General features: G+C 52.2%; 1 protein-coding gene across 2 annotated transcripts in view; it reads right to left on the reverse strand.

Annotated features, from left to right (window-relative positions):
* DNAAF9 (dynein axonemal assembly factor 9) overlaps positions 1-13,715 on the reverse strand; it is a 2,133,167-nt gene that overhangs the window by 1,799,303 nt on the left and 320,149 nt on the right. For both annotated transcript variants that reach the window (XM_069632250.1, XM_069632251.1), the window contains exons 4-5: positions 3,971-4,095; positions 2,344-2,440 (exon numbers count right to left, since the gene is read on the reverse strand). In XM_069632250.1, the coding sequence (XP_069488351.1) occupies positions 2,344-2,440; positions 3,971-4,095 (222 nt within the window). The remainder of the gene's footprint in view (positions 1-2,343; positions 2,441-3,970; positions 4,096-13,715) is intronic.

Below are 13,715 nucleotides of genomic sequence, written 5' to 3' on the forward strand. Positions count from 1 at the left end.
CCAGAAGAGGGCCGGCTTTGCGATAACGGTCTCTGGGTCTTAAAAGGAGTTTTAACAAGGACTGACAAGGACTTAGCTGTCTGGGTGCTGTCCTTTGTCTTGGTCTGCTCCACATCCATCGTAGAATGGAACAGCTCCTTAACGTCAAACAGAAGGTCCAACACCTTGTCCTGCACCTCCTTTGAAAATTTGGTGGCATGCAACCACGCCTGTCGGGAGGTATCAACTCCCAGCATAAGGCCCCGAGCCGAAGTGTCTACGTGGTGAGCTGCAGCCTCCAGCAGATCCTGGGCCAAGACCCTGGCATCGGACAATCCCGCCTTAAAGTCCTCCAGCTTCTCGACCGGAATGAACTCCTCGAACTCAGACAGACCTTTCCACATCCTCAGATTGCCCCCGCTAACACCAGTTCTGCATTGGCCTGCCGAAGCTGCAAGTCTGAGTTTGCGAAAATCTTCCTCCCAAGGGAGTCGAGGAGCTTGTCCTCCTTCCCCAGAACCTGAGTAGCCATTGTAGAAGAGGATGCTTCAGGCCTGGACTGTAAAGTGGCCGCAGCCACCACTGTGGAGGAGGGGGGCGGACAAGACGACAGGCCACCTCTTCCGAAGAATGCAGCCTGCATTGCGCGTCAATATTCTTATTGTAGAAAAGTCCAGAGTGTGGCTTTTCCCAGACCTTACGGACCTCAGCCAAAACGTCCTTCTGCAAGAACAAGCCGGTACACTCCAAAGGAGACAGGGTGAATGCCCCAGAAAGCACACCCTCCCGCGGAGCGGGTGCCTCGGGAACCGGAACATCCAAAAAGCACAACATGTCCAGTACCCAGTCATGAAATGCTCTAATAGAGCAGGGAAGGTCCTCGTTGTCCTGATCGCCCTGTGCCTGCTGAACCGTGTCAGGCACTGCCTTGTCCACGGGGGAAAATCGGGGCAATGGCGGAAGGGTCGGGGGAGGCACCGTAGGCAAGGGCGGCACCGGCGGCGACACCGGAGGAGCAGGTGGAGCCGGAGGCGCAGGTGGACACATCTCCATAAAAAACCCCTTGAAATATTCCCTCATGGGGCGGTACGCATGAGCGTCTGAAATTTGCTGAAAAAGGCGTCCTCCTGGGACTGTTTTGGAGCTACCGGAGGAGGCCTCTCATGAGGAGGATAATTCCAGGGACGCAACGGGGAGGGTTGCCACACAGTCCCATCCCCTGAAGTGTCCATAAAAATCAAAGGTGCCGAACCCACAAGCAATGAAGCATTGTGCGGAAAGGGCATCCGAGCGTTCCAGTCATAATCTGGGCGAAAAGGAGGTGCACAAGGAATTTTATGTTCACCCACAGAACCAAGCCCTACACCTGAGGCCGACGGCGTAGTTGTAGGGGAAGTGCCCAAAATGGTTGCCGTGGTCGTGGCGGGAACGGCTGCCATTTTGCCATCACCTGAGGGGAACTGCGGCACGTGAAGAAGTGAGGCTGGGATCCCCGTCGATGGATCAGGGGTCTTAACTTTAGCCTTTACGTAAGGAACCTCGGCAGAGCCGGTACTATGAGGCCCGGAATGTTTCTGTGACATACCAATAGCCAAATTAGCCTTCTCAGGAAGGACCTCGGCGCTGCCGGTAAAGGAAGAACTTTCCATCTTTGCCCCCTCAACAGTTCTGGCATCGCCACAAGAGCGGGAACGGTGAGAAACAACTTTCACAGATAAGGCCTTGCCAGGCCTCTCAGAAATGTTGGTAACTTTAGCCTCTGTACGAGGGACCTCGGAGCCAGGTCTGGTAACAGCGTTACAAGCGCGGCCCTCGGACATCCGTTCGGTAACACCAAGCCCAACCAAGGCCTCGGGGCGCACCCCGGTTTTATTTTTGAGGGAAGCCGATAAAGAGGCTTCAGAGCTAGCTCCGGTACCCCACGACTCAGTAGAACTGGGTCTGCAAGCCGCCCCCTTATAAAAAACCCAGTTGGCAAAGAGAATTATTGTTTTTAGTACCCAAAAAATCTTTTAATCCCAATTTCCAAAAAGGGAGGATAATACTCACACTTCTAAATCTTTCATGGAACTTCTGCACCGTTGGTTTTTGAAAAACACAAACATGCTGTATGGTACATATTGTACTTCTTGGATTAAAAGAACTTAATGTGACTGAAAATATTACAATCTAAAGCGTCACATTTAAATTGGATTGTCTGAAAAAATAAATAAACCATGCCAATTTATTTTTAAAAACTATAATATGCTATATCTCTTGGGTGCTTACTAAATTGTTTCCCAATAGCACAAGAGTCTTTACACGTTTAACAAAGTCTTTCTACACAAAATGAGGATATGGCAGGAAAATAAATAAAAAACACACCTTGAGAACTGTAGGGAATGCCAATTCGACTACAATCGCGGACCATATCCACAAAAGTGGCAATCTTAAATTCTTCTGAAGCTTCTTCATCCTCATACTGAAAAACAATTCACAAGCATTAACATACCAAAATTGTTCAGTAGTGTTGTATTTAATCATATAAGCATTTTGTATTCCTTTTTTATATTATGCAAAGCAATGATGTCGTGCAATAAATCTATTTTTGGCCCAAACACTTAAATATGTATAGTTCTAATGATAAAATCATTTCAATCAATTTCACTTTTTATTTGTATTCCTAATTTAACATACAAATACACTTAGGTGAGGCTAGCCCCGACGATCCATTCTGTAAAGCTCCATACAGCCCAACCGCAGTAAAGCTATGTGGATTGAAGTAGCCAAGTGTCCAGAAATCATCAGAGGGTTTATGAGACACATTCAAGACTAGAAGAGGTTTCCCTGACTGTTGTAGGATCTCCCTGCACCGGATGTGCTTGCAGCAAACGTGGCGCGTGGGGACCAGGTTCCTGATGCCCTCTGCACAGCAGCGTAGAAACGCACTGGGTTAAAAATGGTTTGCCTGCTCCTGGAGTGCCCATGCACCGATTTATTAAGATTTTCATTGTGCAATTCGACCAAACATTCCCTGGTCAAGGAAAGTGTTCACTTCCACACAATCTAAAGGTAAAATACTCCAGCAGGCTAGATGTTGGTAAATCCAGTCACAAATTTCGCACCATTGTTGCACCTTGATGCTTCAATCTTTCTGTTTTTGAGCGACAATAAATCGGTGCAGAAAGTTTAAAAATTAACCCATATAACAGGTAGTAGGCCTGGCAACCTTTAATGGGCCGAGCAGATAGCTCAGGTGCAATGCGCTTCTAGAAGCAAGTCACAGTGCAGAGCCACACCAGTTCGAATGCTGTTTCTATGCTTAGTGACTGGTCTCGGGTATTAAGCTCATTCTAAAAGATTAATCAATGAACTCAAACAAATCAAGGTTTGATCATCAAGTAGAATTGCCAGTCCAAGCATAATGCAAACAAATTTAGAACTAAAAGCTTTCACCTTCCAGCACTCCTAACTGCATTCAAAAAGGTTTGCATGGGACTCACATAGGTTTCTCGTGTGTGTTTCTTGTTGGAATTGTCATTGTTGGCTCCCAGTGGAGTAAAGTAATGTCTCAAGATATTGTACATTACTCTCAGACTATGCTGGTCACATGGTTCTGCATATGTCAGCAAGTTAACTACAAACCACCCATAGGCAGAGTGCTGCACTCAAAAGCAAAATCTACCCACCCTCCATAAACCAAAAGCACTTTCAAGGCAGGAGCCATAAGATGAGCGGGCCAACTGGCATAGGCAGAGCAATACTCAGACTGCAAAAGAATCACCCAGAATTAGACCCAGAACATTACTCCTTATCATACACAACTTCAGAACTAACATGTAACACACATTTCTGTGATAGGAAAGCTCAAATAAAACGTATGCATGCCAATGGTCCACCCTCCTCAACCTTAATTCTGATGCGTAATTTAGGAACATAATTAGTTAACATTCTTCAGGGACACACCGCATCAGACAGACATGTATGATTAAATCAGTATCCAATTTCCTACCTCATTTTCAGTCATGCAGTGTAAATGCAAATTTCTCCAGAAGGCCACAAATGGCAACAGATAAGAGTAGTTCACAGGATTACAGTATAAATGGACGTGGTCAGACTTAATAAAAATGATCACATCTGTGAAAACAAAAACATAAGAGCATGACTTTAAAATTACCTTTTTGATGAAGGCAGCAGAAAAATAAATAACAGTTACACATACATAACAGATTATGCAGAAAGCAAGGTAAGAAAGCTGACTTATTTCTATAGGACAGTTTGAGTTTGTTTGATTATTCATTTGGTAATGCGCACCAAACCCTTAGGTAGCTGGGCGCAGCAGTACAAGTAGACTTAAAGCTTAGTTACAGTGCATATCACAAGTATATGCATACATGTACATACATACATACAAAACAGTGCAAATCATTTGCATATGCTTACATGTGCATACATGCGTACAGGGAATATATATAGTGCCGACGCCACCGGTTACTGTATAGTGGCTGCTTGTACATATTAGGTAATGCATGGTCAGATACAATAGGTGCGGTTAATCGTGTCCGGTAGAGGGGAAAGTAGCAGTCAGGGATAAGGTGGATCCAGTTATGAGTCATTAGTGCGAAGCCATTTGAGTACATTTAGGGTAAGGTTGTTCCAGTCTGAGGTCAGGTGGGAGCACATTCCAAGATTGCGCAGCTTTAACTGGCAAACTAGTTCCCCCAGCCGTAGAGCGTTTTAATCTGGGAATCTCAAGCATGGAGGTATTGGCAGATCGCGTAGGGCGGGTGGCTGTTCTCCTAGTGATTCTTTCCGACAAATAAGGAGGTGCTAAATTATTCAGGCACTTGGAGGTGAGAGAAACTGTTTTGAGGAAGATTTTGTCCTTTATATTGAACCATTGTGCCTCTTTTCTAAATTTAGAAATGTGCTCTCTGTAGGGGATATACAAATTGAATTTTATCAGTGACATACTTGTTGGCTCCTGAATATAGGGCGTTGCAGTAATCTAATCTGGACAGTATGAGAGCATTGGCCAGGGTAATGCAGCTAGCACTAGAGAGAAATGGTCTAGAGGCTCAGATAAGTTTTCACTTATAGGCTGCTGTAGAGGCAAGTGAGTTGACTTGCTTCATAAGGGTGAGAGAAGAGACCAGGCAGGATCCTAAGGTTTTAACCACGGGCATCACCTTTATAATATTGTTATCAATGTTGAAGGATGCATAGTTTGAGCTTAGTTTTGTAAGATTGGCTTCAGAGCCTAGGATCAGTATCTCGCTTTTGTCGTCATTCAGGCAGAAGCCATGTGATGCCATCCATGACTGGATCAGTCAACATAACTGCTCACTACTTGTCACGGACAACACTTCAATCCCATGGTCTGACCACCATTAGGAACAAGTTACTTACCTGTAACTGTTGTTCTCCAGCATGGGTCTGGCATGGATTCACATGCTCATGAATATTCCCCGTCGTCAGGCTGGGAATCCTCGCTAAAGAAAAAAAAAACAGTATCAGTTTCGTTTCTGATCTGTCTTTCGTAGTAATAACCAATCACTCGTCTCTGCGTCATACTGACCACAGCCAATGACTGCCCTCTACCTAAGCACCGCCTCTGGCAGCCATCTTCAGATTTGGAAGCACGTGAAGTGGCAGTATGACCAAGTGAAGAGCCGCAGAGGGGTAGGCGGGAGGGTTCGCATGTGAATCCATGCCAGACCCATGCTGGAGAACAACAGTTACAGGTAAGTAACTTGTTCCTTCTCCAGCATGGGGTCTGGCATGGATTCACATGCTCATGAATAAAGAATACATAGCAGTACACACATGCACAACCGCGGGAGGTGGCAAAGGCTCAACATTAAGCATTACATCAAACTCAACATTAAGCATCTTACCTCCTCACCAGGCTCACCTCAGGCGAACAGGTTGCGCAGCACTGCTTGGCCAACCCTGGACTCCTCCCTGGAATCCCGATCGACGCAGTAGAATTTCGTGAAGGTGTGCGTCGACCTCCACGTAGCAGCCCTACATATGTCCAGCAGGGGCACACCAGAAAGGAACGCCGTGGTAGCTGCGATCGCTCTGGTGGAATGGGCTCTCAGACGGCCAGGCAGCGGTCGGTTCGCCAACCGACGACAGTACATGATACAGCCGGAGAGCCACCTGGAAATGGAAGCCTTCGAGAGAGCCTTCCCCTGATTGACAGGTCCAAAGTTCACAAAGAGTTGTGACGTCTCCCGAAAACACTTTGTGCGGTCCACATAGAACTTCAGCGCTCTAGCCACATCCAGCGAGTGCAAAGTCCTCTCAGCCGGCGACGAAGGCGACGGGAAGAACACAGGCAACACCAAGGGTTCGTTGAGATGGAAGTCCGACGGTACCTTGGGCATGAAGGAGGGGTGCGTCCTGAGCACTACCCTCGTGTCGTGAAAAGTCAAGTACGGGGCCTTGCAGGAAAGGGCCTGGATCTCTCCCACCCGTCGTGCGGAGGTGATGACCACAAGAAACGCTGTTTTCCACGACAGAAACTTCAACGGGGCCGAGTGCAGAGGCTCGAACGGAGGTCCCATGAGCTTGGTCAGCACCACGTTGAGCTCCCACGCCGGGGCCGGAGCCTTCACCGGCGGGAACGATCTGAACAGTCCCTTCATGAACTCTTTCACCAGACGATGAGACCACAAGGACGTCCGCCCCGTGGTTCTGGTGTATCGGGAGATCGCAGCAAGATGAATCTTGATGGACGCGTGTGCCAGTCCAGCTTTGGCCAGCGTCAGCAGGTACGGCAGTACCTGGGGAGCCGTAATCCGTAGAGGGTTAATCTTCTGTGCGTGGCACCAGACAGAGAACCTCTTCCAATTGTGTCCGTAGCATTTAAGAGTCGAGGACGCCCTGGCCTTTGCAAGAACCTCTCTGCAGTCGGCCGGTATGTCGTATCCTCCAAACTCTAGCGCTGCAGGAGCCAGGCCTGCAAGTTCAGCGATTTCGGGTCGTGGTGGAGGATGGCGCGCCTCCATCCCTGGAGAGTAGATCCGCGTCCACCGGCAGCTTGATTGGCGGGGACGCTGACAAGTCCAGAAGGTCCGGGAACCATATTTGCCTCGGCCACGCAGGTGCGACGAGGATCATCCTGCACCGTGACCTCTTGAGCTGGTTGACTAGCCGGATTAGCAGTGGCAAAGGAGGGAACGCGTAGAGGAACAGGCCCTCCCAGGGGAACGAGAAAGCATCGCCCATGCTCCTCGCCTGGGGAAACCTGCTGGCGTACCTCCGGCACTTGGAGTTCGTCGCCGTCGCGAACAGGTCGATCTGGGGTGTGCCCCACCGTCGGAAGAGGCGATTCACTAGATCCTGCCGTAGTTCCCACTCGTGGCACGAGCGCAGCTCCCTGCTGAGTGAGTCGGCGATGGTGTTTTTTTTATCCCTGCCAGATGAAACGGCACCAGAAACATCCTTTGGGCGACGGCCCAATGCCACAGGTCCTGCGCCTCCTTGGACAGTGCTGGGGACCTGGTTCCGCCCTGTTTCCTGATGTAAAACATGGTGGTGGTGTTGTCGGTGAAGATCCTCACCACCTTGCCCTTGAGGGACGGAAGGAAGGACCTGAGGGCCCAGAACACTGCACGGAGCTCCAGGACGTTGATATGGAGGGACCTCTCCGTCGGGAGCCAAAGGCCTCTCGCGTGCAGATTTTCGGTGTGCGCTCCCCACCCTTCCAGGGAGGCATCCGTGGTCACTGTCTCCTGGTGGTCTGGGGTCTGGAAGTCCATGCCTGCCGTCAGATGCGCGCGGGTGCCCCACCACCGGACCGCTCGGCGGAAACTCTCGTAGCCGCCCGTCGTTTGGATCCAGCGCGCGTCCAGGAACTCCTGCAACGGGCGCATCCGGAGCCTGCACATGGGAATGAGGTAGATGCCAGAAGACATCATTCCGAGGAGGGACTTGATGGACCTCACCTTGGCCGCGTCGGAAACCAACATCCGCTGTACCCTGCCCAGGATGGACCTGGTCCTTTCCTCCGACGGGGAGGCCAGAAGGGACACTGTGTCGAGCTTTGCTCCCAGAAACAGTGCGTTTTGCGCGGGTACAAGGTGGGACTTGGCGTAGTTCACGGAGAATCCCAGGTCCGTGAGAAGTTGGACGGTCCTTGTCGTGTGCTCCACGGCGAGCTCCCTCGTCTTGGCTCGGATGAGCCAGTCGTCCAGGTAGGGGTAGACGTGGATCCCATCGCGGCGCAGCTGCGCCGCCACCGGTGCAAGGCACTTGGTGAATACCCTGGGTGCCGACCGTAGTCCGAAGGGGAGGGCTTTGAACTGGTAGTGACGCCCTTGGACCACAAACCTGAGGAATTTTCGGTGCCCCTTTAGGATGGGAATATGGAAGTAGGCATCCTCCAAATCCAACGACGACAGGAAGTCTCCTTCCTCCAGCTGACCCAGGACGTGCTGGAGGGTGACCATCCGGAACTTCTGCGCCTTGATGAACTTGTTCAGACGTCGCAGGTCTAGGATGGGGCGCCATCCTCCCGTCTTCTTCTTCACGAGGAAGTATCTCGAGTAAACTCCGGAGCCCCGAAGCCTCTTTGGGACGAGTTCGATGGCGCCCTTCCTGAGCATCGCCTTTACCTCCAGGAGAAGCTGAGGGACGTGAAGCTCTTTCCTGGCCACGGGGGGGACGCGCGGGCACCTTCTGTGAAACTCGAGCGCGTGGCCCCGGGCTAAGGCGTCCAGCACCCAACGGTCGGTGGAGATGGACTCCCACACGCTGACGAAGCTCGCCAGCCGGCCTCCCACCGGGGTGCTTCGGTGGGGGCCCGACCCCACGGCCGGTTCAATCCTGTTTCGACGAGGCTTTGCCGCCTTGACCTCCTTGGCGACGACGGCGGGGTCCGCCAGACTTGCCTCGTCCTCTGTAGGCCTCCTGAGACGACGAGCGGGCCGCTTGACGGTAGGTGGAGAAACCGCCACCGGAACCTTTGGAGGCGCCCTTGCCTCCGCTGCTCCGAAAGGGCGTCCGTCGTTGCTGCAGAACCCCAAGGGCCCGGGCCGTCTCGGTGTCCGCTTTAATGGCCTGAAGGGAATCGTCCACTGTTTTCCCAAACAGGTTGTTCCCATCGAACGGCATGTCCAGGACTCTGGTCTGTACGTCTTGACGGAAGTCCGTAGCCTTGAGCCATCCACGCCGCCTAAGGCACACGCCGTTGCCCAACTGGCGAAACCCAGTGTCGGCGATGTCCGTCGCAATAGTGATGGCGTGGTCCGACGCCACCTCACCTTCCTGTAGGATCTCCAGGGCATCCGCCCAATTGTCGTCCGGTAGGAAGTCCAGCAGGGGAGCCAGTTTGTACCATAGCTCCCTGTCGTAGCGGGCCATGATAGCCAAGGCGTTGGCCGCTTTAATCGTCGTCGCTGCAGACGAGATGACCCTGCGTCCCATAGCGTCCAATTTCTTTCCCTCGCCGTCCGGTGGGGAAGTCGATGTGGAGGCCGCACCCCCCCCCGCTTTCTTCCTGGCCGCCGCGGAGACGACGGAGTCCGGGGTAGGCTGCGCCCGGAGGCACAGGGGGGCCGCGTCCGGGACCCGGTACTTCTTCTCGTACCGGTCTCTTCTAGCTGGCGTCGTGGAAGGGTTCTTGAGGAGGGCGAGGCCCTCATCCCAAATGTCGTCCAGTAGAGGCACCGCGAGGACCGTCTTCCTCTTGGCCTCGCGCCGTTGGTAAAGGAATCCTTCCTTTTTCTTCTCCTCAGGGCAGAGTTGGAAAAGCTCGGATGCCCTGGCGATCATGGAGTGGAACGATCCAATCTCGTCGGGCGGAGAAGCCCTGGTGGAAGGTGACGACGGTAGATCCTCGTCGTATACCTCGTCGTCCGTACCCGTTGCTGCCGTTTCAGTCCCCGTATCATCCCCTCGGGTGGACGGGGAGGAGGGCTGGACGGGGCGCGACGGCTGAAAAGGAGGTGGAGGGTGAATCCTTCTTTTCTTGGGCGGGGGAACACCAGAAGGTCCCGGTTCAGGATCCCCCGACGGGAGAGGTTCCTCCGTCGGCAACGGTAGTCTCGTCCTTATCTCTGAGCATAAGGACTGTATAGCCAACAAAATGGCCGCCGAGTTGTCTTGCGGCGCTGGCAGAGGGGAATCCGTCGGCACCCTCGACGATGTCGTCGTCACCTACGTCGGGATCCATCCCGACGGGCCGGTCTTCTTCCACGCCAAGGCCGTGGCTTAAGACCTCGATCAGCTCTTCCTCCGAGGTTGAAGCCGAATCTACGACGACGCCCTGCCCCTCCCTTTTTCTTCCCCGCCGGGGATTTCACGGGGGTCCTATCGATGGGCACAAAAGAGGACTCCCTCCGAGGTGGCAGGGAGACTCTGAGCCCCGAGGTCGCCACCACTGGTGTAGCCTCCACAGGCTGAGCCAGGGCCGCCGCGACAGTTTCGATAGAGGGCTTGGCCGGATGGATTAAGGCCTTCACCACCTTAGGGGCGCTCACCGCCTTATCCTTGAGGGGGGGGGACACTGCCTCGCTCCCCCTCCGATGGGGCCTTCAAGCTCGACCGGGGCCTCTCCAGGAGCTTCGCCGGGTGCTCGCCCTTCCTCTTACCCGACCCAGAGCGTTGGCTCGTGGCTGAAGGTGCCGGGGAGGGTGCGCCCTGCCTGGCGCCCGTAGAGCCCGACCGTTCGGCGCTCCCGGTGCCAGCGGACTCGCGGTGCTTGGCCCTGTGTTGGACCCCCGTCGCCGGGGCGTCCTCAAAGGTCTTAGAAGACCGCTCGGATTTCTTCCTCTTCTTCTCGCCTGACGGGCTCTTCCCTTCCAGCCAGTTGGCGAGACGTTGATGGCGGTCCTTCATGGTCCACTCTGACATATTGCCGCAAAACGCACAGTCCTTCTCCACGTGCGTCTTGTCCTCATGTAAGCAGTAGAGACAAAAGGAGTGTTCGTCCTCCTTAAAGACGTTCTGCAGCTGGCATCCAGGGCAGACCCTGAACAGCTTTCCGGTCGTCGAGCTTCCCTTCTCCTGGGCCATGTCCGGGCCTGAGAAGCTTCTGGAGTCCTCCAAAAGCGTAGCTCGACGAAATCTTCACCCTTGAGGGGCGCAGACGAATCCGACACGGGTCCCCGTTGATCGGATGGAGAGTCGGTGGAGCTTGAGGCTCTTTTGACTGAAAAAAACGAAGTTTTTGAGAAAAAACGTGAAAAAATAGCACTAACGCTCGAGAGCAATAGCACGAGGATCCCAACACATGAACGTGCGGTAAAAATCTGAAGATGGCTGCCAGAGGCGGTGCTTAGGTAGTGGACAGTTATTGGCTGTGGTCAGTATGACGCAGAGACCAGTGATTGGTTATTACTACGAAAGACAGATCAGAAACGAAACTGATACTGTTTTTTTTTTCTTTACCGAGGATTCCCAGCCTGACGACGGGGAATATTCATGAGCATGTGAATCCATGCCAGACCCCATGCTGGAGAACATCCAATTCAACCTTTGCACCAGAAAAGGGACCATCTCACCTCCCGCCCCGTGCCCAGCTACTCTCGCCAGGAGCTCCCGCCAGCTCACAGTCGAGAATTTAGCACCCTACCTCAGCAACCCGGCCCTGCAGGCCCCATTCTCCAACAACCCAGAAACCCTAGCCAACACATTCACAGAAGTCATCACCCAAGCAATTGACGCTGTTGCGCCACTGACCCTCAAAAAAGCCAAGAAAACCAAACACGCTAATTCATGGTTCTCCAAAGAACTCCTCGAACAACGTGCGCAGAAGAGGATTGCCCTCTCCACGTGGAAAGCCAACCCATCTGAGACCACCAAAAATGCATTCAAAGCCATCTCAAAATCCTACAAAACCAACATCACCTTAGCTAAAGCTGCCTCCTTCAACACCAGGATCTATGATGCCAAATCGGGGTCAAAGGAAATCTTCACTATATTTAGGGAATTGGAAAAACCATCCTCTCCTCCTCCCGCTCTCATCAAAGATGATAACTGGTGCAATAGCATTCAATCCGCAATGCTAGACAAGCTTAACACTCTTCAAACTAAAATTTGTGGCCATCAAAAAGCCCTCTCCCGCCTCATAGCTAACCTGCATAGCCAACCCACCACACCCTCCATCACCAATCCCTCTCCATCTTTTGACTTCAAAGATATTACTGAGCACGAGGTCATCACCCTGCTCAAGTCCATCAAACCTTCCAACTGTAAGGGAGATGCTTGTCTAGCTAGTCTCATTAAAGATCCACAGATCCTAGCTCCATTCCTTACAGCATTCATTAACTCATTCTTCCAGTATGGCCAAGTTCCAACTGGACTAAGGAGACCGGGGTACGCCCATTCATCAAAAAACCCTCGCTGAACCCAACGATCCCGGGGAACTATAGACCCATCACCACTGTACCCTTCCTGCTGAAAATTTTGGACAAAGCAGCTTACCTGCAAGTCCAAAAGTTCCTTGAAGAAAACAGTCTCCTCGGCCTGCGGCAATCTGGCTTCCGCCCACGACACGGTACCGAAACGGCTCTCCTGGACTTAAAGAACCAAATGGACGATCTAAGAGACGCAGGGAAACCTGCTCTCCTTCTGCTCCTGGATCTATCCGCCGCCTTTGACCTGGTGGACCACAACATCCTGTGCCACCATCTAGCTACCCAAGCTAACTTTTCCCCCAAAGCCTGTGAATGGATTACCTCCTACCTCCAAGAACGGGCCATGAAAGTCTTCTCTGACTCAGCCTGTGCCACCCCTAGCCACATCACTTGCGGTGTGCCTCAGGGCTCTTGTATCGCGCCCACACTATACAACCTCTTCACGAGGCCCCTGTTCAGCCTCATTGACTCCCTGGGCATCTCGTATACGAACTATGCAGATGACACACAGGTCCTCATCCCACTCACAGGCGACTACCTGGCGGATACAAAAACACTAACCACCATCTACTCCACTATCCAATCATGGATGGCAGATAACTGGCTATGCCTCAATAGTGAAAAAACCGAACTCCTCCTCATAGGGGCACCTTCCACTCTGGGGAACCTCGGTGAACAGTACGCTTCCTTCACTATTGACAACATTCCCATCAAGGTCTCCAATCACGTGAAGACACTCAGAGTCTACCTAGACTCCGACCTGTCAATGGATAGACAGGTCAATGCCATTGCCGCCTCCTCAGCCTACTACTCTAAAGTCCTCAACGCTGCTAGACCTTTCCTGTCACGCCAGAATTGCCTCACCATTGCTAGGGCAATAATTGGATCTAGGCTAGACTACTGTAATGCCCTACTCGTTGGGACCTCCAATAAAAACCTGGCCAAACTTCAGCTAGTTCAAAATAATGCACTGAGGGCGGCCACAGGTACCGCGAGAAAAGACCATATCTCCGAAGTCAGAAGACAGGCACACTGGCTTCCGGTGAAAGAGAGGATTGTTTTCAAAACACTCGCCCTCACCCACAAATGCCTCCATGAACTTGCTCCACCCTACTTGACCCAAAGAATCACCAAGCACTCTGCCACCAGACCATCATACTACTCCAACACGATTGTCACGCCCAAAACATGCAAGGTGCGCGCCGGTGGTGCCAGCTTTCCCACACGGGCCGCCACCCACTGGAACGCACTGCCACCGCACATAAGAATGATTGAATCCCACCAAGCCATCCACAAAGCTGTTAAAACCAAGCTCTTTGTATGAAACGTACCTGACTGCATTCTGTTACTGTATTACGAATATCATGCTTCACCTGCAACTATGCCTGT

This window comes from Ambystoma mexicanum, chromosome 6q (assembly GCF_040938575.1).
Source record: "Ambystoma mexicanum isolate Mex_15411 chromosome 6q, UKY_AmexF1_1, whole genome shotgun sequence".
Lineage (NCBI taxonomy): Eukaryota > Metazoa > Chordata > Amphibia > Caudata > Ambystomatidae > Ambystoma > Ambystoma mexicanum.